This window comes from Oncorhynchus mykiss, chromosome 4 (genome assembly GCF_013265735.2).
Source record: "Oncorhynchus mykiss isolate Arlee chromosome 4, USDA_OmykA_1.1, whole genome shotgun sequence".
Taxonomy (NCBI): Eukaryota; Metazoa; Chordata; class Actinopteri; order Salmoniformes; family Salmonidae; genus Oncorhynchus; species Oncorhynchus mykiss.
Genome location: NC_048568.1, coordinates 23,271,905 through 23,298,507, shown reverse-complemented (window position 1 = coordinate 23,298,507; position 26,603 = coordinate 23,271,905). Strand labels below are relative to the sequence as shown.

At 42.9% G+C, this 26,603-nt stretch overlaps 1 protein-coding gene across 1 annotated transcript in view; it reads left to right on the top strand.

Moving 5' to 3' along the window:
* The first annotated feature begins 11,122 nt into the window (after window positions 1–11,122).
* Window positions 11,123–26,603, top strand: part of rps6kc1 (ribosomal protein S6 kinase polypeptide 1) — a 52,071-nt gene continuing 36,590 nt past the window's right edge. The window contains exons 1-2 of the mRNA XM_036975942.1: window positions 11,123–11,398; window positions 22,899–22,934. Coding sequence (XP_036831837.1) covers window positions 11,297–11,398; window positions 22,899–22,934 — 138 coding nt within the window. The 5' untranslated portion in view covers window positions 11,123–11,296. The remainder of the gene's footprint in view (window positions 11,399–22,898; window positions 22,935–26,603) is intronic.

Below are 26,603 nucleotides of genomic sequence, written 5' to 3'. Positions count from 1 at the left end.
CTTGTGCGCATTGTCGCCGGTTGCGGGAGGCTACTCTTGAAGGGAGAGGTCGGCCGGGTTCGGTGGGGACTCCCTGCCTTCTGTGCCTGCCTTGGTAAAGCGCCACTTTCCTAATTTCCCAGACTTGGTCAAAGAAGGGTCCGGCTCGCCTCAGTGATCTGGTTCTATGAGACTGTTGAGACAAGGTTAGATAAACACTGCATAGCATGTTAACCAGACTAGCTAACTTGCCAAGGCATGCTAGCTATTCCTGCCTCCCCACGGTGGCATTGAAGAGGAGCTCTGTCTTATCGAGGTTGAGCTTGAGGTGGTGGGCTGACATCCAAGCTGAGATGTTTGGCAGGCACGCATAGATGTGTGTTGCTACCTGAGTATCAGAAAGGGAGGATGAGAAAAGTAGTAGAGTGTTTTCTGCATAGCAATGATAGGAGAGGACATGTGAGGATATGATCGAGCCGAGTGACTTGGTGTAAAGAGGAGAGGGCCTAGAACCGAGCCCTGTAGTACGAACCCATGGTGCAGACACTTGATGAGATGAGATGTCCAGTCCTGAGAGGGTGGAGAGGAGGATCTGATGGATAACGGTGGAGAGGCAGTGTATATATCTAGGAGGATGAGAACAGAGGAGAGAGAGTCAGCTTTGGTAGAGCGGAAAGCCTCTGTGACACAATGGAGAGGGGTGTCAGTTGAGTGAGCCTCCTTGAAGCCTGACTGGTTAAGGTGAAGAAGATCATTCTGAGAGACATAACAAAGGAGTTGGTCATAGACAACACACTGAAGTGTTTTGGAAAGAAAATAAATAAGGAATAATGGTCTATAGTTTTTCATGTCATATGGGTTGAGTGTTGGAAGCGGCTTTGACCATCTTGAAGTCAGAGGGGACGCAGCCAACGGTCAGGGATGAGTTGATAAGGGAAGTGCGAAGTTCTGCAGAGAGGTCTGGGGAAGGCAGGAGGGGATGCAGGTTGTCGGGCGGCCAGACTTCACTAGTCACAGAATTGAATCTGGAGAGAGAGGGGAGAAAGAGGTCAAGGTGTAAGGTAGTACTGTGTGAGTGAGACCAGTGGACTCAGTAGGACTGAGAGATGGACTGAGAGATGGAGGATTAAGGAGGAAAAAGTGGAGAAGAGCAGGGGTTGGAACCAAAATTATTTTCCAATCGTTTAGTTCTAAACATAATTCTATATTTTTTTGTTCCGTTCCATTGTTCCAAACACCAAAACAAAGTACTGAACCGGTTCAAACCCCCAAAATTGACAAGTTAAATTGTTCCTTTCTGTTATTTTATTTAATTTTTTAAACATTTAACTCAACATTAAATTACTTCACAATCAGTGCAGATAGAGCAGCTTGCTATGGAGCGGGCAAGCTATTTACATGCATTGGACAGAGAAGTGTAGGGCAAGAGATGTGACTGAAATTTTGCAGTGGGGAGAGAGTGAGAGAGGATGGAGGTTATCTTGTTGTTATGAAATGCGTTATCTGAATTGCGCCCACAGTTATACCTACGTAGGACCGGCTTCTATGAAAGAATGTTGAATGTCATTGAACTTCAGAGAGTTGGCTTAATGATGGACCAAAACTAGCTAGATAGCTAACAAGCTTGTGTGTGCACTTTTTGAAGTTAATAAATCCAATGTGAAATGCAGTATACTCAACCAGCGTTGAAAAAGTGAATCCATTCTTTTCAACAACAACAAAAAATCTCTCTCCTTAATTTCTGAATCACGCTTGTAACGTCAGTAGTAGGCTAGTAGACTATGCTGGAATAAGACACTGGAATACGTTTCTGAGTGACAGAGTGACTAACTGGTTTCCTTGCTTTTAAAATAAATGTTATTTTCTGGAACAGTGTATATCACTTTAATTTCCAGTGCTGTTCCTGTCCTCGAAAAAATTGGTTTTCGGTTCTGTTCCCTGAACCGGTTCCAACCCCTGGAGAACAGTTTCCCAGGGTGGAGGCAGAGGCTTGAAATGTTGATTGATAGAAAGCGGCTTTAGCAGTAAATACAGAGGAAGAGGAGGGAGTGGAAGGATGATAGGTCCTCCGGAAATGGAGTGTTCCGCCATTTCCGCTCAGATGACTGCAGCCCTGTTCTGTGAGTACTTAATGAGTTACTCAGCCACGGAGCAGTAGGGGAGGACCGAGCCAGTCGGGAGGAAAGAGGACAGTGAGAGTCAAAGGATGCGGAAAAGGAGGAGAGTAGGATCGAAGAGGCAGAGACAGTAGGGAGAAGGATTTAGCAGAAGGGAGAAATTATAGGATAGAAGTGGAGTGTAGTGGGAGAGAGAGAGGAAAGATTGCAATGGTGCATGACCATCTGGGTAGGGGCTGAGTGGGTAGAGTTGGAGGAGAAATGGAGAGAAAAATAAACAATGTAGTGATCAAAGACCTGGAGGGGGGTTGCAGTGAGATTAGTAGGTGAACAGCCTCTAGTAAAGATGAGGTCAAGCATATTGCCTGCCTTGTGAGTGGTCGGGGACTGGGAAAGAGTGAGGTCAAAGTATGGAACAAGAAGGCCCGCACACTGTTAAAGCCCCCAATTCATCGGTTTACTGACAACGTTCCGATCCGAAACAGATCTTTGTCTGGTCCAACAATCTGAGTGCTCCCATCCCAAAATATACAGGTACACATTTCACCTTACATGACCATTGCGGACATGACGCATGGTGGGTGTGTAACAGTATAGCTTCCGTCCCTCTCCTCGCCCCTAATAGGGCTCGAACCAGGCACCCTCCGCACACACCAACAGTCACCCTCGAAGCATCGTTACCCATCTCTCCACAAAAAGCCGCGGCCCTTTTGTGGAGCGAGCAAGGGGAACAACTACTTCAAGGTCCTCAGAGCGACCCCGATGGAAACGCTATTAGCGCGCACCACTGCTAACTAGCTAGCCATTTCACATCGGTTACAGGTGCAAAAACTAGTTGTGCATCTCTAATAATTTAATAACAATGAGATGTGTACATGTAGTAGTTCCAGAAAATAATATATATTTTAAAAAATACCAAGTGGATGGCAAGACAAATCAAAGTGACATATTGATGTAAGAAATGGTCTGATATCAAACCCTTGGTTCAGACCTCTAGGAGACATGGTACACATGGTGAATCCAATACAATTCTCTTCTCAATAATAGATTATCAGTCCCCCAGTCGTCTAAACATGTTCAATGCCAATGTATCTCAAAGAGCTAATGTTGTGACGAGACTCAATGAAATGTGCAGCCGTAGGGTTTCTCTGGTCAAGGGTCCTGATTAGAGGTCGACCGATTATGATTCTTCAACGCTGATACCAATACCGATTATTGGAGGACCAAAAAAGCCGATACCAATTAATCAGCCGATTTTTATATATATATTTGTAATAATGACAATTACAACAATACTGAATGAACACTTTTATTTTAACTTAATACATCAATAAAATATATTTAGTCTCAAAAAAATAATGAAACATGTTCAATTTGCTTTAAATAATGCAAAAACAAAGTGTTGGAGAAGAAAGTAAAAGTGCATTTGCCATGTAAAAAAGCTAACGTTTAAGGTCCTTGCTCAGAACATGAGAACATATGAAAGCTGGTGGTTCCTTTCAACATCAGTCTTCAATATTCCCAGGTAAGAAGTTTTAGGTTGTAGTTGTTATAGGAATTATAGGACTATTTCTCTCTATAGCGTTTGTATTTCCTATACCTTTGACTATTGGATGTTCTTATAGGCACTATAGTATTGCCAGTATTGCCTAATCTCGAGAGTTGATAGGCTTGAAGTCATAAACAGCGCAATGCTTGAAGCACAGCTAAGAGCTGCTGGCAAATGCAGGAAAGTGCTGTTTGAATGAATGCATACAAACCTGCTGCTGCCTACCACCGCTCAGTCAGACTGCTCTATCAAATATCAAATCATAGACTTAATTATAATATAACACACAGAAATACGAGCCTTAGGTCATTAATATGGTAAAATCCGGAAACTATCATTTTGAAAACAAAACGTTTATTCTTTCAGTGAAATACTGAACCGTTCTAACGGGTGGCATCCCTAAGTCTAAATATTGCTGTTACATTGCACAACCTTCAACGTTAAGCGAATGCGCTTGTTAAATCATCACCCGTTTGGCGAAGTAGGCTGTGATTCGATGATAAATTATATAAGATATAAGATAAGTTTAATGCTAGCTAGCAACTTACCTTGGCTCTTGCTGCACTCACATAACAGGTAGTCAGCCTGCCAAGCAGTCTCTTCGTGGTGTGCAATGTAATCGGCCATAATTGGTTTCCAAAAATGCAGATTACCGATTATTATGAAAACTTGATATCGGTCCTAATTAATTGGCCATTCCGATTAATCGGTTGACCTCTAGTCCTGGTATTACTCCTGTGTTTTGCTATCCTTGTTTTCAGAGCTCGTTTTGTTTTTCCTACACAGCATAGACCATAAATACACTTAATCAGGTATATCATTTTTTTTTATGTGAGACATTTAATGATTCCCTTAATCTTAATGGCCTTGCCCGTAATAGGGTGATTGAACATTGTGCATTTGTTCGTAAAGTTACACTGGTTACATCAGCCACATCTATAGTTACCATCCTGCACATTGTCTAGAAAGGTACTACGTGGCTCTGGTGGAAGATCAGACCTTCAGACGCTCCCCCAATGATGTGGTCGAACTGTTTACCAAGTGGGGAGTATTGAAGGAAGCATTGAGCGCATTGGTCAGGAAGTTGGAGAGGTTTGGGTGTGAGGCTGTCATCCTTGGTCATATTTTTATAACGTTCCCTTGCATCATGCAGCCATTCCTCTGGGTAAGGCGGCTGTCTGAAACCCTCATCCTGATAGTCGGCTTGTTTGTCAAAGTTACTCTGTGTACCACAAATCCTGCGTATGAGACTGTATTGGCTAATGGGGAGGCTTTTTCTGGGGGGGTGTAGGGTGGAAGATGTCTCCGTGTATCAGGGAATTCCTGTCCATCGGGCTCCCTGTATAGATCCAAGCTAAAACCACCCCACTCCCTCTTAATCAAAATGTCACGAAAACATATTTCATGCGCATCAAATCGGCAGTTCCAAACGTTGCCGGGGACTAGAAATTACACATGGGTTGTGCGAGCAGGATACACTAAATTAGAAGGGTTGTAGTCAAGGGGTAGTGTCTGTACAACCTACAGGGAGAGAAGTGAACAGGGATAGGAAACACACACACACTTATTTTTATTTATTTTATTTTACCTTTATTTAACCAGGTAGGCAAGTTGAGAACAAGTTCTCATTTACAATTGCGACCTGGCCAAGATAAAGCAAAGCAGTTCGACAGATACAACAACACAGAGTTACACATGGAGTAAAACAAACATACAGTCAATAATAAAGTATAAACAAGTCTATATACAATGTGAGCAAATGAGGTGAGAATGGATGTAAAGGCAAAAAAGGCCTTGGTGGCAAGGTAAATACAATATAGCAAGTAAAACACTGGAATGGTAGTTTTGCAATGGAAGAATGTGCAAAGTAGAAATAAAAATAATGGGGTGCTGCTCTGACAGTTGGTGCTTAAAGCTAGTGAGGGAGATAAGTGTTTCCAGTTTCAGAGATTTTTGTAGTTCGTTCCAGTCATTGGCAGCAGAGAACTGGAAAGAGAGGCGGCCAAAGAAAGAATTGGTTTTGGGGGTGACTAGAGAGATATACCTGCTGGAGCGTGTGCTACAGGTGGGAGATGCTATGGTGACCAGCGAGCTGAGATAAGGGGGGACTTTACCTAGCAGGGTCTTGTAGATGACATGGAGCCAGTGGGTTTCGCGCCGAGTATGAAGCGAGGGCCAGCCAACGAGAGCGTACAGGTCGCAATGGTGGGTAGTATATGGGGCTTTGGTGACAAAACGGATTGCACTGTGATAGACTGCATCCAATTTGTTGAGTAGGGTATTGGAGGCTATTTTGTAAATTACATCGCCAAAGTCGAGGATTGGTAGGATGGTCAGTTTTACAAGGGTATGTTTGGCAGCATGAGTGAAGGATGCTTTGTTGCGAAATAGGAAGCCAATTCTAGATTTAACTTTGGATTGAAGATGTTTGATATGGGTCTGGAAGGAGAGTTTACAGTCTAACCAGACACCTAAGTATTTGTAGTTGTCCACGTATTCTAAGTCAGAGCCGTCCAGAGTAGTGATGTTGGACAGGCGGGTAGGTGCAGGTAGCGATCGGTTGAAGAGCATGCATTTAGTTTTACTTGTATTTAAGAGCAATTGGAGGCCACGAAAGGAGAGTTGTATGGCATTGAAGCTTGCCTGGAGGGTTGTTAACACAGTGTCCAAAGAAGGGCCGGAAGTATACAGAATGGTGTCGTCTGCGTAGAGGTGGATCAGAGACTCACCAGCAGCAAGAGCGACCTCATTGATGTATACAGAGAAGAGAGTCGGTCCAAGAATCGAACCCTGTGGCACCCCCATAGAGACTGCCAGAGGTCCGGACAACAGACCCTCCGATTTGACACACTGAACTCTATCAGAGAAGTAGTTGGTGAACCAGGCGAGGCAATCATTTGAGAAACCAAGGCTGTTGAGTCTGCCGATGAGGATGTGGTGATTGACAGAGTCGAAAGCCTTGGCCAGATCAATGAATACGGCTGCACAGTAATGTTTCTTATCGATGGCGGTTAAGATATCGTTTAGGACCTTGAGCGTGGCTGAGGTGCACCCATGACCAGCTCTGAAACCAGATTGCATAGCAGAGAAGGTACGGTGAGATTCAAAATGGTCGGTAATCTGTTTGTTGACTTGGCTTTCGAAGACCTTAGAAAGGCATGGTAGGATAGATATAGGTCTGTAGCAGTTTGGGTCAAGAGTGTCCCCCCTTTGAAGAGGGGGATGACCGCAGCTGCTTTCCAATCTTTGGGAATCTCAGACGACACGAAAGAGAGGTTGAACAGGCTAGTAATAGGGGTGGCAACAATTTCGGCAGATAATTTTAGAAAGAAAGGGTCCAGATTGTCTAGCCCGGCTGATTTGTAGGGGTCCAGATTTTGCAGCTCTTTCAGAACATCAGCTGAATGGATTTGGGAGAAGGAGAAATGGGGAAGGCTTGGGCGAGTTGCTGTTGGGGGTGCAGTGCTGTTGACAGGGGTAGGAGTAGCCAGGTGGAAAGCATGGCCAGCAGTAGAAAAATGCTTATTGAAATTTTCAATTATGGTGGATTTATCAGTGGTGACAGTGTTTCCTATCTTCAGTGCAGTGGGCAGCTGGGAGGAGGTGTTCTTATTCTCCATGGACTTTACAGTGTCCCAGAACTTTTTTGAGTTAGTGTTGCAAGAAGCAAATTTCTGCTTGAAAAAGCTAGCCTTGGCTTTTCTAACTGCCTGTGCATAATGGTTTCTAGCTTCCCTGAACAGCTGCATATCACGGGGGCTGTTCGATGCTAATGCAGAACGCCATAGGATGTTTTTGTGTTGGTTAAGGGCAGTCAGGTCTGGGGAGAACCAAGGGCTATATCTGTTCCTGGTTCTAAATTTCTTGAATGGGGCATGTTTATTTAAGATGGTTAGGAAGGCATTTTTAAAAAATATCCAGGCATCCTCTACTGACGGGATGAGGTCAATATCCTTCCAGGATACCCCGGCCAGGTCGATTAGAAAGGCCTGCTCGCTGAAGTGTTTCAGGGAGCGTTTTACAGTGATGAGAGGAGGTCGTTTGACCGCTGACCCATTACGGATGCAGGCAATGAGGCAGTGATCGCTGAGATCTTGGTTGAAGACAGCAGAGGTGTATTTAGAGGGGAAGTTGGTTAGGATGATATCTATGAGGGTGCCCGTGTTTAAGGCTTTGGGGAGGTACCTGGTAGGTTCATTGATAATTTGTGTGAGATTGAGGGCATCAAGTTTAGATTGTAGGATGGCTGGGGTGTTAAGCATGTTCCAGTTTAGGTCGCCTAGCAGCACGAGCTCTGAAGATAGATGGGGGGCAATCAGTTCACATATGGTGTCCAGAGCACAGCTGGGGGCAGAGGGTGGTCTATAGCAGGCGGCAACGGTGAGAGACTTGTTTTTAGAGAGGTGGATTTTTAAAAGTAGAAGTTCAAATTGTTTGGGTACAGACCTGGATAGTAGGACAGAACTCTGCAGGCTATCTTTGCAGTAGATTGCAACACCGCCCCCTTTGGCAGTTCTATCTTGTCTGAAAATGTTGTAGTTTGGAATTAAAATGTCTGAATTTTTGGTGGTCTTCCTAAGCCAGGATTCAGACACAGCTAGAACATCCGGGTTGGCAGAGTGTGCTAAAGCAGTGAATAGAACAAACTTAGGGAGGAGGGTTCTAATGTTAACATGCATGAAACCAATGCTATTACGGTTACAGAAGTCGTCACGAGAGAGCGCCTGGGGAATAGGAGTGGAGCTAGGCACTGCAGGGCCTGGATTCACCTCTACATCGCCAGAGGAACATAGGAGGAGTAGAATAAGGGAGCGGCTAAAAGCAATAAGAATTGGTCGTCTAGAACGTCTGGAACAGAGAGTAAAAGGAGGTTTCTGGGGGCGATAAAATAGCATCAAGGTATAATGTACAGACAAAGGTAAGGTAGGATGTGAATACAGTGGAGGTAAACCTAGGTATTGAGTGATGAAGAGAGAGATATTGTCTCTAGAAACATCATTGAAACCAGGAGATGTCATTGCATGTGTGGGTGGTGGAACTAATAGGTTGGATAAGGTATAGTGAGCAGGACTAGAGGCTCTACAGTGAAATAAGCCAATAAACACTAACCAGAACAGCAATGGACAAGACATATTGACATTAAGGAGAGGCATGCTTAGTCGAGTGATGAAAAGGGTCCAGTGAGTGGAGAGGTTGGTTGAGGGTCACAGCGATTTAGACAGCTAGCCAGGCCAACCGGTAGCAAGCTAGCATAGGATGGAGTCTGTTGTTAGCCACCTCTTGCGTTCGGTCAGTAGATTAGTGGGGTTCCGTGTGGTAGAGGGGATTAATCCAAATCACACAACAACAACAAAAATAAGAACAATAGATATAGTTATAGAGGCCCGAGAAGAAAACATAATAATAATAATAAAAATAAATAAATTGTCCGATTGTCTATTCAGATAGCAGCCGGTAAGACAGCTAACGGTTAGCGGGCCGCAGATGGGCGTTCAGGTAACGTCGCGACAGAGGAGCCAGCCGGATCTCATTCGGGTAGATAACGTCGGCAGTCCAGTTGTGAAGGCCCGGTGGGGCTCCGCGTAGGCAGTGAAACGGGTCCGGATAGGTGACTGCAGCCCAGGAGTGAATGATGGAACTCAGGAGTGATTGACGGAGCTGGCTAGCACCGGAACAATCGATGTTTGCTCCGGAATCGACGAAAGCCGACTGTCACACGGATAGCAGCTAGCTAGCTGTGAGATCCGGGTATGAATGTCCAGAGAGCAGTTGAAATCCAGGGACATGGAGAGAAAAATTGGTCCGGTATGTTCCGTTCCGAGCCGCGCTGCGCCGTACAAAACTGGCGATAGATTTTTGATAGAATTTCGAGCTAAAGGATAGCTGATGACCACAAACCGTGGTTAGCTGAATACTAACGATTTGCCAGTAAAGAAGCTAACTAGCTTCTGATTAGCTTCTGGATTAGCTTCTGGGCTAGCTCCTGGCTAGCTTCTGGCTAGTTTCTGGCTAGCTTCTTGGAGTTTCTGGCTAGCTTCTTGGAGGATTACAGATCTGAGGTAAATAATACTTTTTTATAAATATAAATTGGTGAGGATGGTTGCAGGAGAGTGTTTAGAAGATGAGTTGATGGAAAATAAAAATAAAATGTATGTGAAAAAAGTTGTAAATATATATATATACAGGACACGACAAGACGAGGACAAAAGACGTCTGAACTGCTATGCGATCTTGGAGAATCACTTAACAAAGCTACAAATGAGCATAATGAGATCATCAGAAGAAAGATAAGATACTCAAGAGAGAGTGGTGTGGAGCCTTCCTCTCTATCCTTCCTGGAATAACCAAGTTATTAATACCCCCTCTGTTAATCCGAGTCCCTTGGGGTTCACGGGTTTCAAGTGTTTTTTTGTCAAATTTGAACCCGATTAAGAACCAACCCCACAGACAATCGACAGAGTAAGTTCAAATATAATTGTATTCAATGCGTGGCTATGCTGGACAGCCTGGACATGCAATGGAAAGCACCTCCACATTGGGACTACCTGTAAGGGTGAAGAAGGTCACAGTAGGTAGGGCTATCCCAATTTTTTAAATAAAAAATAAAATAAAATAAAAAAGGTAGGGCTATCCATCAGGTCTCCTATGTGGAGGCTGTGGAAATAGCTGAAGGAGCGGGTGGAGATGAGATGGTAGTAGATACTGTTCAAGTTTGAAATAAATCTAGAAAGATCAACATCATTGTTTCTGCAGCTAAACAATATCCGGGATTAAAAGATTTCACATCTGAAGAGCTCCACGGAGTACTGTCTCGAGTAGTCCCAGCCTGAGTAGGGAAGTTTGAGGTATCAAATGACCGAAGGAGTGGGAATATTTTTCCTGATAATACTTTTTAGTTTTTGTGAAATAATGTTGTTTTTTTTATCTTCCTGTAATGGAATTTACTTTTAATTTGTGAATGTATCCCTTATCCCTTCATCCCTGGTCCAGTTGGTGTGGGAATGCAGCTCTAACTTTTGTTTGCAGACTGCCATAGTACCGAAGAAGAAGAATTTGAGGAGCCGGTCTTTCGGCGTGTCATTTTGCAATATGCAGCCAACTAACCCACGATAGTTATAAAAATCTGTCATAGTGGGAAAAACAAGCAAGGAGGTGGGCAGAGACAAGCACGAACTACTGAACTACTATTGGCATTTATTCGCATATTTCCGTTAGGGAACGACCACTTTGAAGTGTGCGTGTGCAATAACTCAATTCGACCTGGCACTCCTAAACGACACATTTAAAAAAAACTTTGGCAAAGGGTAAAGTCTATAAAACGCAGTCCACTCTGTTTGTTACAGATTTTAGTTTCGGAAACAGTTTTGGAGATCAAATGTTTCATCGATGAGAAAATTATCTGAATATCGGCAAAAATCCAGCTCACTCCTTATTCCCCCACTGCTGACCACAGTTGTTGGGTTTATTCTCGTCCCATTATTTGGATGTGAGTGGAAACGCCCACCGGATACTTCACATTCATACATCCGGTGAATTATCTGGCTCATTGTTCTATCTCTGTGTAGCAGCGGCTATCTGGAACGAAGCAAAGCAGCCCCGGCTTTTTAGACTGGGAATCAGCTGGCTAGCTAATGGCTATGCTTCAATCAGAATGATATCGCAGCGGGAACGAGGAGAACTTGCACGTTTTTATACTGTTACGGACCCTAAAAAGCACAAGAAAGGCTATACAGTGTACAAAGTCACTGCAAGGGTAAGTTGACAGAGGCTGTGTTGTTGACAGCTAGCTACAGTGACGTTAGTTAGCAGCTAGCTAACGTTATCATTGTTGTTTTATCCTGTCGTAGCTACAACTGCGAATACTATTCATACGGATATGTTGTAGTTGATAAATAACGACGTTTTAAACCTTATTTTGGCTGCTTATATGTGACATTTTTCCGTTCACCTGCTAACTTGCTCCCATTATTCAGCTAACGTTAACTAACTAGCTGTCAAACTAGTGCCTAGCTTGCGCTAGCTAATAACTAGCTCGTTTGTCTGACAATGGAGATAGAAAGCCTCCATAGTTAGCCAAACTCGGTGATAACAAGATCAAGAGAGGAGATTACATTGAATGCCACCTTCTGTCATACCACCATATGCTAACTAGGTAGTTAGCTAACGTCAGTTAACTAACTGTTATTGACGATAAAGCTAACTGAACAGTGTGCAATCATGAGACCGTTAAGAAGCTGCCACTTATAAGCTTGCTGCTGCCCCAATATCTGTGCAAGCCTTTAGAGCTGTCGACGATGAGTATGACGTGTCTCCCCTCTAACGCCCAGGAAGCCCCCATTCAAATTCCCATTAGATAACTCTGCATGCGTTATAATGTCAAAATACTTTAGTTACTCACCAAATATGGGGTTTCGCTGAGTAACTATCTTAATTTACTCCCGTTATGGCTGGTATGTACTTCCAAAAAGGTCAATGAACCGAAAAAATGCCTCTTTGGCAGTGGTGGAAAAACTACTAAATTGTCATACTTGAGTAAAAGTAAAGATACAGTACCTTAATAGAAAATTACTCAAGTAAAAGTCTCTCAGTAAAATACAACTTGAGTAAAAGTCTAAAAGTATTTGGTTTTAAATATACTTAAGTATCAAAAGTAAACGGAATTGCTAAAATGTACATAAGTATCAAAAGTAAGAGTATAAACCATTTCAAATTCCTTTTTTAAGCAAACCAGACAGCACCATATTTTATTTTTATTGACGGATAGCCAGGGGCACACTCCAACACATAATTTACACATGAAGCATTTGTGTTTAGTGAGTCTGTCAGATCAGAGGCAGTAGAGAAAACCAGGGATGTTCTCTTGATAAGTGAATTGGAACATTTTCCAGTCAAAATGTAACTTTTGGGTATCAGGGAAAATGTATAGATTAAAAAGTACATCATTTTATTTTGTAATGCAGTGAAGTAAAAATTAGCAAAAATATAAATGGTAAAGTACAGATACCACTACAAAATGACTTAAGTACTTTACACCACTGATCTTCGACACCTCTAATGTGTTGGGCTGTTGTAGACTTTCGATCTGTGCTTAGCAGTAAGGTTATAGCTCCTCAGAATCCTTGCGACGTGAGTGCTTATACAGTTTTATTTTGAAGTACATACTGGCTGTGATGCTTGCAGAGCTGTCTAATGGGAGTTTCAATCAGAGCTTCCTGAGCGTTAGAGAGGAGACACGTCATACTCATTCATCGTCAACATTTCTAATACACAGATACTGGGGCATCTAGTTGCATACATTTTACTAATCAGTCTCAGTAAGTGCGTATGCAGCATGAGAGAAACTGCAGTCTATGCAATTTATTGTCTAGCGAAAGGAAGTCCACGGCAACGACCCGAAGTTACCCATTGTGCAAAAGTAATCATCATTGTTGCATCCAGACCCACTCCCAGATATGTTGACTCTCTACCTTTTAGTTTGTATTTCACATCAGATTCAGAAAGGTCACATCCCAGCAACAGATTTTAGCACTATCAGAGATTATTCTCCAAAGGGAACCATATCAAGTCTTTCCAATGGCTACAATACCACACAACCAGTTCAGTGTCACATATGCGCACCCATACAAATGAAAAGGGTTGATTTTTGTCACAAAGGTGCTGATGGGAGAGAGAAAGGGTTATATCATTTCCTCGTCTGTCTGGCTCTGTCACTGTGAGTGGTGCAGGAGGTCAGAACACTACAGGGTTTTGAAACTGGGACACTATCAGACAGAATGAGTCGTCAGTCTGCCCACAATGTTCTAAGGAGATGGGACCGAAAGAATGAATAAATAGATGCTTCCATACCCACCGCTGCAGTTTTTTTCTGTATCAGAAATGGGCTTAGCTGGTGGGTGTGACAGGGGGCGTGGCAGAGGGCAGGGCAATGAGCATAATTGGTCGTTGGCGGCTACATTTTAGAGAGAATTTGAGACCCCATCTTTGCGCTGTAGAGACTTTTGCATTCAAGACAATTTCCTGTAATTCTATACATTTCTCCATGGAGCTGAGATATTTAGTACATTTTTAAGTTAATTTCCTGCAGTTCTACAGATTTTGCTATGCAGCTAAGAGAAAATGTAGCATTTTTAAAGCTAATTTCCTGTAATTATTTGCATTTTGCCATGTCTATTGCTGTTCTTTTGCTCGACAATAATAATAAAATGAATATTGCTAAATTCATATTTTTTTTTGCATTTTCAATTCTCTCTGACTGTCTAGCGTTTATTTTGGTGATTGTTCATTTTCAAATGTTATGTTAAAAAAAATATATAGGTCCATTATCTTTTCTACATACTTTATATCTGGTTTTAGTGGTTTAAGTTAAAACTTTGAGTTTTTCTAACCTGAAAAGTAATAATAATAATTTAAAAAACATTTTTTACGCTCTTTGGACTTAGGCTACCCAGAAAAACGCTAAAATCAAAACAAACTTTATTTGTCACCTGTGCCGAGTACAGCAAGTTTAGACTTTACCGTGAAATGCTTACAAGCCCTTAACCAACAGTGCAGTTCAAGAAGAGTTAAGAAAATATTTACCAAGTAGATGAAAACAAAAAGTAATACAAAGTAACAAGGCTATATACAGGGGGCACCGGTACCGAGTCAGTGTGCGGGGGTACACGTTAGTTGAGGTAATTTGTACATGTAGGTGGGGGTGAAGTGACTATGCATAGATAATAAACAGCGAGAAGCAGCAGTGTACAAAAGGGGGGGTCAATGTAAATTGTCCGGTGGTGATTTTATTAATTGTTCAGCAGTCATATACCTTGGGGGTAGAAGCTGTTGAGGAGCCTTTTGGTCCTAGACTTGGCACTCCGGTACCGTTTGCCGTGCGGTAGCAGAGAAAACAGTCTATAACTTGGATGACTGGAGTCTCTGCTAATTTTATTGGCTTTCCTCTGGCCTATTGTATAGGTCCTGGGTGGCAGGAAGCTTGGCTTGTACTGGGCTGTTCTCGCTACCCTCTGTAGCGCCTTAGCAGTTGCCATACCAGGCGGTGATGCAACCAGTCAGGATGCTCTTGATGGTGCAGCTGTAGAACCTTGTGAGCATCTGGGGACGCATGCCAAATATTTTCAGTCTCCTGAGGGGGAAAAGGTTTTGCCCACTTCACGACTGTCTTGGTGTGTTTGGACCATGATAGTTTGTTGGTGATGTGGATACCAAGGAACTTGAAACTCTCGACCCGCTCCACTACAGCCCTGTCGATGTTAATGGGGGCCTGTTCAGCTCGCCTTTTTCTGTAGTCCACAGTCAGCTCCTTTGTCTTGCTCACATTGAGGGAGATGTTGTTGTCCTTGCACCACACTGCCAGTTCTCTGACCTCCCTATAGGCTGTCTCATCGTTGTTGGTGATCAGGCCTGCCTCCTTTAAAAGTTGCGAGCTTGCACTGCGGGACTTAGAGGTACCCAGCAGCACGGCGTCATTGCTCCAGAACACCACAATGGGGAGTTAGAGCACTCATTATGTATTTCGTCATATAAAAACCTTGGGACCCAATCATATCGAGTGGTTCCAATGACGAATTTGACACGAGACACCCGTCCCTGGGTGAAGATGGCTGACAAAACATTACGGTGGAACCAACTGTAAGTAGTTATGTCATAACGAGTCAAGAAAAAAAAAGACAATTGAGAGGAATATGTTAATATAGAGACAAACATTTGTGCATATTTTTTTGTCATAAAGTTCATTAACGAAAATCGCTATTTAGCAAGTTAGCTGACTAGCTAACATTAGCCAGCTAGCTAGCTAGTGTTATGACAGGATAATTAATTTATAATTTGTCTTGTTTAATGTTTTAGGGACTCCTGAGAGAACCAGCAAACCAGGCTGTCATCTTGTGAAACTGGCTGTAAAGAATCTAGCCCGATAAAGCATTTACTGCAAATTGAATGTACAATTGTGTAAGCTTGCCTTGCAATGCAGCTGAAGTAACATAGATAGGTAACTTTTTACTTGCTTATTGTGTTGTGGAGGATAAAAATAACTGTATGCCTATGGATGTGTAGCTAGCTACAGTATGTAGCCCGTCTGTGTATGGACACTAAAACGTTAGTTTCTGAATTAATATTCATACCAATCTATGAACCTCAGCTGTCATAGTTGTTGTATCAACTTCAAGTCTGAATGGCACTAATGAAACCTATGGATAGAGTAGAAAATAATAACTTTGTGCCAAGGATGCAAGTCCTATATACGTACTGTACGTACTCCTATATATGTACTGTAGTTATTACCACACATGAGATTCCCACATTGTAGCCTGTACATTGAATATATTCACTGATCATGTACTCTTCCTTTGCAAATAAAGGTGCAGTTCAGGTATGAATTTCTGAGACATTCTTTTTCAGTCTTATCAAACTCCATAATTTGAATGAAGCTGTGTCTGCATGTATGTATTACAATTATACACTTCAACAGTGTTTACCACTCCTGCTCCTGGGACATCAATGATTACATATTGTAACTATGCAATAGACTAGAAACATGATTTAAGTAAAGGCTGACTTGTAATTAAAAAAAAATACAGAAAAAAACTATGCATAACTAACTCCCTTCATCTGCATTAATCTGAGGACACAGGATAGTATTTCAATGAGATGCTTAATTTCAACCAGTGGAGAATGTGAAACACTTTATTGAAAGAAGTTCATTATCCAGGTGTTATAAATACATAATACATGCATTATAATTATGATAATTGTAATATATTATAAATACAAGTTCAATCTGTACTTCAATGCACATATGGTGTGCATTATAAAACGAGAAAGAAAGACGAGGTGGGGAAAGAGGTGTAGAAGACAGAAAGGGAAAGAGGTAAGAACGGTGGCAGACAGCATATGATTAATGAATTACAGTGCTACCCTTATTCTCTCAGTTCATCACAATTGTGGTGTCACCTAACCAGCCTTGGGCCCCCAGTTGGCCCAAAGGTTATCTTAAGAGCGGGTGAGGTGGCGATGACGGGACTGGCTTCCTCTCTCACATCAAAACATACCTGCAAATGAGAGACAGATGGATAGAGAGAGAGCATGATTTACCTTGTTTTTTTATTCTAACACAGTCAGTCATCATAATCATCAGGAGATGATATGCAAAACTGACCTTGGATCTTTAACTCTGGGACTACTACATCTCTCTGTATTTCAATGTAAAGTATCTCTTTAATAATACTTATTTTTGACCCAACCAAGTGACCTCTCACCTTTTAAAATGCAGTGCCTTCTGTGTCAGCCAGTTCAGATGAGGGACGTGTTCACCAAAACCGCTGATATAACCTAGAGGATTTAGGGAGAAGGGGGAGAGGGATGAAGTGAAGAAGAGAGACTGTTATTGTGTGTGTGTGGTCTCACATGGTGTCCACACGAAGTGGCTGCAGAGTACTCTATGCTGAAAAACAGACACATGAGGACAAACAATAGAAGATAATGTATGTGACCCAGACACCTATCAGAGTGTACCTGAAACATTTAAATATAGAGGGCTATGTGTCTCACCACTTGGTTATTGCAAGGCTAACCCCCAGGGAAATTATGACTTGGCAGTCATAATGTGAGACCGGTTACATGTACTACAAGACAGGCATAGATGAAGAGAGAAAAAGAACACAGAACAGTTTACCTCTGGTTATGGACACTTTTGCCAGCAGTAAAGCTTCCACGGCCTGTTCCTCGGACAGTGAACATCTGGCAATATCTACATTTCCGACCCCTTGATCAGCTCGCTCTCTGAAAGTAAAGAAAAGAGCTTATTTTTTGTAGATATGAAAACAATAACAGATATGACCAATCTAAAGCAGCAGATGTCATTTTCAGGATACGTCAATACAGCGTAGAAAGCGTACCAGGCTGGTATTGTGGTTGTTCATTAGGTGATGAGAAATATGCCATGATACCTGCACCATCTACACGCTGCGAAGACTTTCGTGACAGACATATTATGTTTTTTCATCCTTCTGTAAAAAAAGCTAACCGTTACACGGTCATGAGATATGACTATATATCCACTTTGAAACAAATATGACATGGCCTGCTTATGAGTTTCCATGAAAGAAAGTTAGATTAGTTCAACTGAAAATGGCGAGATCAGGCATTCATAGCTAAATGCTTTTGGTTAGCTTGAGAATAATAATTGCATGATTTTTCATTCTACGGTATTTATGTTATATAGTAGAATGTTATGAACCGACACTGAATCGTAGGAGCTATGTAAACGTTGGATGAAAGAACACCCAGTGTTGCTTACCTGAGATGCCATCATCACACAGTCCTTCTTCGTAGGTGTCCGCTATGACTTCCTTTGTGTCGGAAAAAGGTTGCTTTCAGAATAATTATTTTTGATTGAAAATAAAAGTTTTGCTCTCGACAAAAAGACGCCAATGTACCTCCATAGCATACAACAATTGGCCTGTGAATAACCACACCTTCATACAAACGTGCTACTGTATGCAGATTTCTTGTCGCACAACCGAAGATGCTGCCATATCCTATTAGCACGCCCGCAAGCGAGCCACTCCGGCGCAGAATGATGACGTGTGGAAGAGGGAAAGGAACGAGATGGGAACAACAACACTTTGTTGCAAGTTTGGGACGGGGGCTAATAGCTGAACAATAGACTATTCAACCTTTACTAAAGAATAGTCTAATAGCCGAGCTAGGTGTGAACCCCCCCTGCTATCACAAACCAGATCTGCCCTAACGACCAAGGGGTAGCTTGCTACTCAATGTAATAAAGTAATGACCTTTCAAATAAGTTACCTTACACGTTATGTTGGCTGACAATTTGTTAGCTACGCTGTCCTTACGAACCACGGAGCATATTACAGCATTATGTACCGGTATGTTAGTTAGCTACCTAACGTTAGTAGTTAGCCATCAAACTTTCCAGTATATTAACTATAGGCTATCTAACTATCCAACATTTATTGACTTGATTATTCCCGTCATTCTTAGCTTAGTTAAATGTTAGTTGTTGTTCGTTCTCAATGGACATTTGGGTGCTTTCGTAAACTTGCTCTGGCCATCTAAATCGATTTCACTCTCATCTGAGTGTACCAGAGCGCAGAATAATACGTTTACGAGTGCTCCACACCGGTTGAATATGGCCGGAAAATGGTCAGAGTGATTTCATTTGTGTCTGGAAGTAGCTAGCAAGCTAGCCAACGTTATCGAAACGGTCTGAATTTTACAAACGGACAATCTGACAACGCTCTGAATTTATGAGCGCCACGTTGTACAGCGCCATCTTTTCTGTTCCATCCTAATGGTGACCCCCCCCAGGGTTTTTTATTTTTCATGGAATAGAAACACCATAATAGGCCTCCCGGGTGGCGCAGTGGTTAAGGGCGCTGTACTGCAGCGCCAGCTGTGCCATCAGAGTCCCTGGGTTCGCGCCCAGGCTCTGTCGTAACCGGCCGCGACCGGGAGGTCCGTGGGGCGACGCACAATTGGCCTAGCGTCGTCCGGGTTAGGGAGGGATTGGTCGGTAGGGATCTCCTTGTCTCATCGCGCACCAGCGACTCTTGTGGCGGGCCGGGCGCAGTGTGCGCTAGCCAAGGTTGCCAGGTGCACGGTGTAGCCTCCGACACATTGGTGCGGCTGGCTTCCGGGTTGGATGCGCGCTGTGTTAAGAAGCAGTACGGCTGGTTGGGTTGTGTATCGGAGGACGCATGACATTCAGCCTTCGTCTCTCCCGAGCCCGTACGGGAGTTGTAGCAATGAGACAAGATAGTAGCTACTACAACAATTGGATACCACGAAATTGGGGAGAAAAAGGGGTAAAACTCAACAACAAAAAAACAAAACAAAAAAAACCCACCATAATATGAATCAAATTAATTAAACAAGTACAACTCAAAAGTTTACACACCTACTTATTCCAGGATTTTTCTTTATTTTTACTATTTTCCACATTGTAGAATAATAGTGAAGACATCACAACTATGAAATAACACCGCGTGCCCCGCATTCTGTAGTACAGACATGACCTGCTTTCCTTTATGTAAGGAATTAGGCAATTTCCCAAGTTTACTACAGTATGTATTGTAGACTGCACAGTAGCCTAATAAACAAACACATTTTGTTAATAAAATAATGATTTAAAAAATACTATTTTTCAAATTGCAGATGTTGATTTAGTTATGGATCCATAACAAATTACTATGGGAATAAATATCACTGATTTACAGAAATATTGGAACAAAGTTGTCTAATGAAGGTGAACTATTTAGAATCCTCCACTCCTGTAGGCTACTCTCTACCGTCACATTGTACAGCACCATATTTTCCATTCCATCCAAACGGAAAACATAAGAGTTTAGTTTTTGGTTTTTCTCTGAACAGAAACACCATAATATTAATAAAATTAATTAAGCCAAATTTAAATCAATCCCATGTACTATGTTATTACAAAAAAGGCTTTACGTTCTCTGGTAATGCCAATACGGAATACTATCAAATGCTTCTCAAAGATGCCCTCTGGTGGTCAAACTAGCAATAACAGAAAAAATGGCTGACATTTTAAGGATGGGCCACAGAATTCTGTGGCAGCACGCAAGGTGTTCCACAGTATGACGCTACTTTTAAAGAAGGAACCACTGTTCCACTGTGTCATCAGCAAACTTAATGAAAGTGTTGGAGTCTTGTTTGGTGCACAGTCGTGGGTGAACAGGGAATACAGGAGGGGACTAAGTACACATCTCTGAGGGGCCCCAGTGTTAAGGATCAGTGTGGCAGACGTGTTGTTGCCTACTCTTACCACCTGGGGGCGGCCCGCCACGAAGTCCAGGATCCAGTTGCAGAGGGAGGTGTTTAGTCCCAGGGTCCTTAGCTTAGTGATGAGCTTTGTGGGCACTATGGTGTTGAACGCTGAGCTGTAGTCAATGAACAGCATTCTCACATAGGTGTTCCTTTTGTCCAGGTGAGAAAGGGCAGTGTGGAGTGAGATTGAGATTGCATCATCTGTGGATCTGTTGGGGCGGTATGCGAATTGGAGTGGGTCTAGGGTGTCCGGGAGGATGCTGTTGATGTGAGCCATGACCAGTCTTTCAAAGCACTTCATGGCTACTGATGTTAGTGCCACGGGGCGGTACCAGGTTACCTTCGCCTCCTTGGGCACAGGGACTATGGTGGTCTGCTTGAAACATGTAGGTATGACAGACTCAGTCAGGGAGAGATTGAAAATGTCAGTGAAGACACTTAACATTTGGTCCGCGCATGCTTTGCGTACACGTCCTGGTAATCCGTCTGGCCCAGGGGCTTTGTGAATGTTGACCTATTTAAAGGTTTTGTTCACATCGTTATCACACGTCGTCCAGAACAGCTGGTGCTCTTGTGCATCCTACTACACCGGCTGTGATGCTCGTCGGATGTGGCAGGGCACGAAAACTATTACGGTCTACAAAGGGAAACCCAAAAGCTTGCCTCAAAGCGAGCATAAGAGGCATTTAGCTCGTCTGGTAGGCTTGTGTCACTGGGCAGCTCGCTTTTGGGTTTCCCTTTGTAGACCGTAATAGTTTTCGTGCCCTGCCACATCCGACGAGCATCTCAGCCGGTGTAGTAGGATTCAATCTTAATCCTGTATTGACGCTTTGCTTGTTTGATGGTTCACCTGAGGGTATAGAGGGATTTCTTATAAGCATCCGGATTAGTCTACCGCTCCTTGAAAGCGGTAGCTCTAGCCTTTAGCTCGATGTGGATATTTCTTGTAATCCATGGCTTCTGGTTGGGATATGTACGTACAGTCACTGTGGGGACGACGTCGTCGTTGATGCACTTATTGATGAAGCCGATGACTGAGGTGGTGTACTCCTCAATGCCATTGGATGAATCCCGGGAACATATTCCAGTCTGTGCTAGCAAAACAGCCCTGTATGTAGCATCCGCATCATCTGACCACTTCCATATTGACCGAGTCACTGGTGCTTCCTGCTTTAGTTTTTGCTTGTAAGAAGGAATCAGGAGGATAGAATTATGGTCAGATCTGCCAAGTGGAGGGCGGTGGAGAGCTTTGTATGCATCTGTGTGTAGAGTTAAACTGGTGTCTGATTTTTTTTCTCTCTCTCTGGTTGCACGTGACATGCTGGTAAAAAATTTGGCCAATATACCACGGCTAAGGAGTGTTATTTATGAAGCCCTTTTTACATCAGCCGATGTCACAAAGTGCTATACGGAAACGTAGCCTAAAATCCCAAACAGCAAGCAATGCAGATGTAGATGCACGGTGGCTAGGAAAAACTCCCTAGAAAGGCAGGAACCTATGAAGAAACCTAGAGAGGAACCAGTCTCTGAGCGGTGGCCAGGTCTCTTCTGGCTGTGCCGGGTTGAGATTATAACAGTATATGGCCAAGATGTTCAAATTTTCATAGATGACCAGTAGGGTCAAATAATAATAATCATAGTGGTTGTAGAGGGTACAACAGGTCAGCAGGAGTAAATGTCAGTTGGCTTTTCGTAGCTGAGCACTCAGAGTTCGAGACGGCAGGTGCCCTAGAGCGAGGGAGTTGAAAACAGCAGGTCTGGGACAAGGTTGCACGTCCAGTGAACATGACACAACTCGGAGTGCCTGGATATAGCTTTTTGGCCATATACCACAAACCCCCGAGGTGTCTTATTGCTATTACAAACTGGTTACCAATGTAATTAAAACAGAAAACATTTATTTTTGTTCTTACCCATGGTATACGATCTGATATACCACGGCTTTCAGCCAATCAGCATTCAGGGATCGAACCACACGGTTTATAATATGCTATAATGTCTGTATAGCAGTTATTTTTTTCCAATGATACTGATGGCTCTTTATTGAAGGTATCGCAAACAAATGTTTAGGTTGTCTGTGTGCCTTTTGATAAAACTGTTTTCCTTCATCCAGCGATCTTGGAGTTGCTGCCCCTTTGTGGTGTGTGTATGTATAGTGCCCTGCTCGTGTGGTGACATCTCGTTTGTGCCCTGCTCCCCCACTGTGTCGCTGTATAATGTCCTCATTGTCAAGCGGCTAGAACTCTGAACCCTCCTCCGCTATCTGTGAATGACTCCGCTCTCCACAGCAGAACAGGGAATGTCTACTACAGTTCTACAGGGCCCATCCATCCAGGGTCCCCATTTTCAGTCTGTAGTGCAATGAACAACTTTTGGTGGCGATGATGATGGTGGTGCTTAAGTTTGCTTGCTGATCCTAACCCCTCTTTTTCTCTCCTGCTCAGATCATCTCCAGAAAGAACCCGGAGGACGTCCAAGAGGTAAGAACTACAGGATTATCTGACAGTGATGGGAAGAAAGTGAGAAAAGAAGGGATAGAGGGAAAATGGAGAGTGCATGCGAGAGAGTGGCTTTGGATTTTGCTCCAATGGCTGTTCATGTTGCATAGGTTAGTGACCACGGTTATAATGGTGGTGATCAAATCAAATCAAATTTTATTTGTCACATACACATGGTTAGCAGATGTTAATGCGAGTGTAGCGAAATGCTTGTGCTTCTAGTTCCGACAATGCAGTAATAACCAACAAGTAATCTAACTAACAATTCCAAAACTACTGTCTTATACACAATGTAAGGGGATGAAGAATATGTACATAAAGATATATGGATGAGTGATGGTACAGAGCAGCATAGGCAAGATACAGTAGATGGTATCGAGTACAGTATATACATATGAGATGAGTATGTAAACAAAGTGGCATAGTTAAAGTGGCTAGTGATACATGTATTACATAAGGATGCAGTAGATGATATAGAGTACAGTATATACGTATACATATGAGATTAATAATGTAGGGTATGTAAATATTATATTAGGTAGCATTGTTTAAAGTGGCTAGTGATATATTTTACATCATTTCCCATCAATTCCCATTATTAAAGTGGCTGGAGTTGAGTCAGTGTGTTGGCAGCAGCCACTCAATGTTAGTGGTGGCTGTTTAACAGTCTGATGGCCTTGAGATAGAAGCTGTTTTTCAGTCTCTCGGTCCCAGCTTTGATGCACCTGTACTGACCTCGCCTTCTGGATGATAGCGGGGTGAACAGGCAGTGGCTCTGGTGGTTGTTGTCCTTAATGATCTTTATGGCCTTCCTGTGACACCGGGTGGTGTAGGTGTCCTGGAGGGCAGGTAGTTTGCCACCGGTGATGCGTTGTGCAGACCTCACTACCCTCTGGAGAGCCTTACGGTTGTGGGCGGAGCAGTTGCCGTACCAGGCGGTGATACAGCCTGCCAGGATGCTCTCGATTGTGCATCTGTAGAAGTTTGTGAGTGCTTTTGGTGACAAGCCGAATTTCTTCAGCCTCCTGAGGTTGAAGAGGCGCTGCTGCGCCTTCTTCACGATGCTGTCTGTGTGAGTGGACCAATTCAATTTGTCTGTGATGTGTATGCCGAGGAACTTAAAACTTACTACCCTCTCCACTACTGTTCCATCGATGTGGATGGGGGGTGATCCCTCTGCTGTTTCCTGAAGTCCACAATCATCTCCTTAGTTTTGTTGATGTTGAGTGTGAGGTTATTTTCCTGACACCACACTCCGAGGGCCCTCACCTCCTCCCTGTAGGCCGTCTCGTCGTTGTTGGTAATCAAGCCTACCACTGTTGTGTCGTCCGCAAACTTGATGATTGAGTTGGAGGCGTGCGTGGCCACGCAGTCGTGGGTGAACAGGGAGTACAGGAGAGGGCTCAGAACGCACCCTTGTGGGGCCCCAGTGTTGAGGATCAGCGGGGTGGAGATGTTGTTGCCTACCCTCACCACCTGAGGGCGGCCCGTCAGGAAGTCCAGTACCCAGTTGCACAGGGCGTGGTCGAGACCAGGGGTCTGATGCTGTGTCTGCATGCACTGTATTTATTACAATTATACACTTCAACAGTGTTTACCATTACTGGTCCTAGGACATCAATGGTTATACATTGTAACATTGCCTTAGACTAGAGCACATGATTTAACTAGTTAAAGGCTGATTTGTAAGGCACACATATAGGACCAGAATTACAAAAGCAGTACACCACACTTCCTATGCATCATGTAAATACTGTAAAACAGGTTCTTCTCGCCAGGTCATTTCCTTAATCTACACTGATCTGACGACACAGGATAGGTGTAGTATTTAATCAAATTAGAGGCTTATAGATTTCAACCAGTAGAGAATGTGAAAAGCTTGTTTGAAAAGTAATTTATCCAAGTGTTATGAATACATAATTCATGCATTATAAATATTATTTTTGTGATATTTTATAAATACAAGTTCAATCTGTACTTAATGCATTATAAATATGAATTTTGTGATATTATATTTTAAATACTAGTTCAATCGGTACTTCAATGCACATCTGGTATGCATTATAAAAACAGAGGAAGAAAGAGGTGGGGATAGAGGTGTGAGTGTGACCGACAAGGGGAAAGAGATGAGAACAGAGGAGCAGGGAAGACTGCACATGAGTAATGAATTACAGTGCTACTAAACATCGTTCTCTCAGGTCATCAGAATTACAGAAGTATCTCTAACCAGCTTTGGACCCCCAGTTGGCCCAAGGGTTATCTTAAAGTGGGTAAGGTGGTGATGATGTGACTGGGGGTTGGTATCCTCTCTCACATCAAAACATACCTGCAGATGAGAGGGAGAGCGAGAGATGGGATGATTAAGCCTAGTTTTTTTAATACTAACAGTATGTCATCATAATCATCAGGAGGTGAAATGCAGAACTGACCATGGATCATTAACTCTGGGACTACTACATCTCGATCTGTATTTCAATGTAAATCATCTATTTTATAATGCTTCATGTTGACCCGACCAAGTGACCTGTCACCTCTGCTCATACTGTTCCCTCTGTCAAGCAGTTCAGAACCGGGAGGGGTTCACATATATAAAGAGACTGTTCAAAAGAGACCGTGTTCAACAGGAATCTCTGTGTGTGTGGCCTCACCTGGTGTCCAGTGTCCACACTGAATGGCTCCAGAGTACTTTATACTGAAAAACATGCACAGACACAGGACAAACAATATAGCGTAGTAATATAAATAATGAGATGTCTTAATATTCTCCATGGTTGGTCATCTTGCCTATTCTTTGAAGGTGGGCAGACACCTGAGCCTGCACAAAACACAATCCATAAATCAGATTGATATACCAGTGTGTGGGTTGTAGGGTGTCTAATTGTTGAAAAACATTTTCAGTATGGGTGACTCTTAACTTCTTTGGAGTGGATAGAAAACACTGAAGTTTCTAAAGCTGTTTGAATGATGTCTGTAAGTATAACAGAACTCGTATGGCAGGCAAAAACCTGAGAAAAAAATCCAACCAGGAAGTGGGAAATCTGAGGTTCGTAGTTTTTTAACTCAGCCCCTATCGAATACACAGTGGGATATTGGTCATTTTGCACTTCCTACGGCTTCCACTAGATGTCAACAGTCTTTAGAAACTTGTTTGATGCTTCTACTCTAAAGGAGGGGCTCATAAGAGCTCTTTGAGTGAGTGGTCTGGCAGAGTGCCACAGGCTCATTCTGGCGCGCTCACGTGAAAGGTAGCTACGATCCACTTCATTTCTGAAGACAAAGGAATTGTCCGGTTGGAACATTATTGAAGATTTATGTTAACATCCTAAAGATTGATTCTATGCATCGTTTGACGTGTTTCTACTAACTAACGGAGCTTTTTTGACTTTTCGTCTGAAACTAGTGAACGAGCTTTATGAATGTGGATTACTGGACTGAACGCTCTAACAAAAGGAGCTATTTTAACATAAATGATGGACATTATCGAACAAAACAAACATTTATTGTGGAACTGGGATTCCTGAGAGTCCATTCTGATGAAGATCATCAAAGGTAAGTGAATATTTATAATGCTATTCTGACTAATGTTGACTCCACAACATGGCGGATATATGTATGGGCTCTGAGCGCTCTATTATATTATGGTGCGCTTTT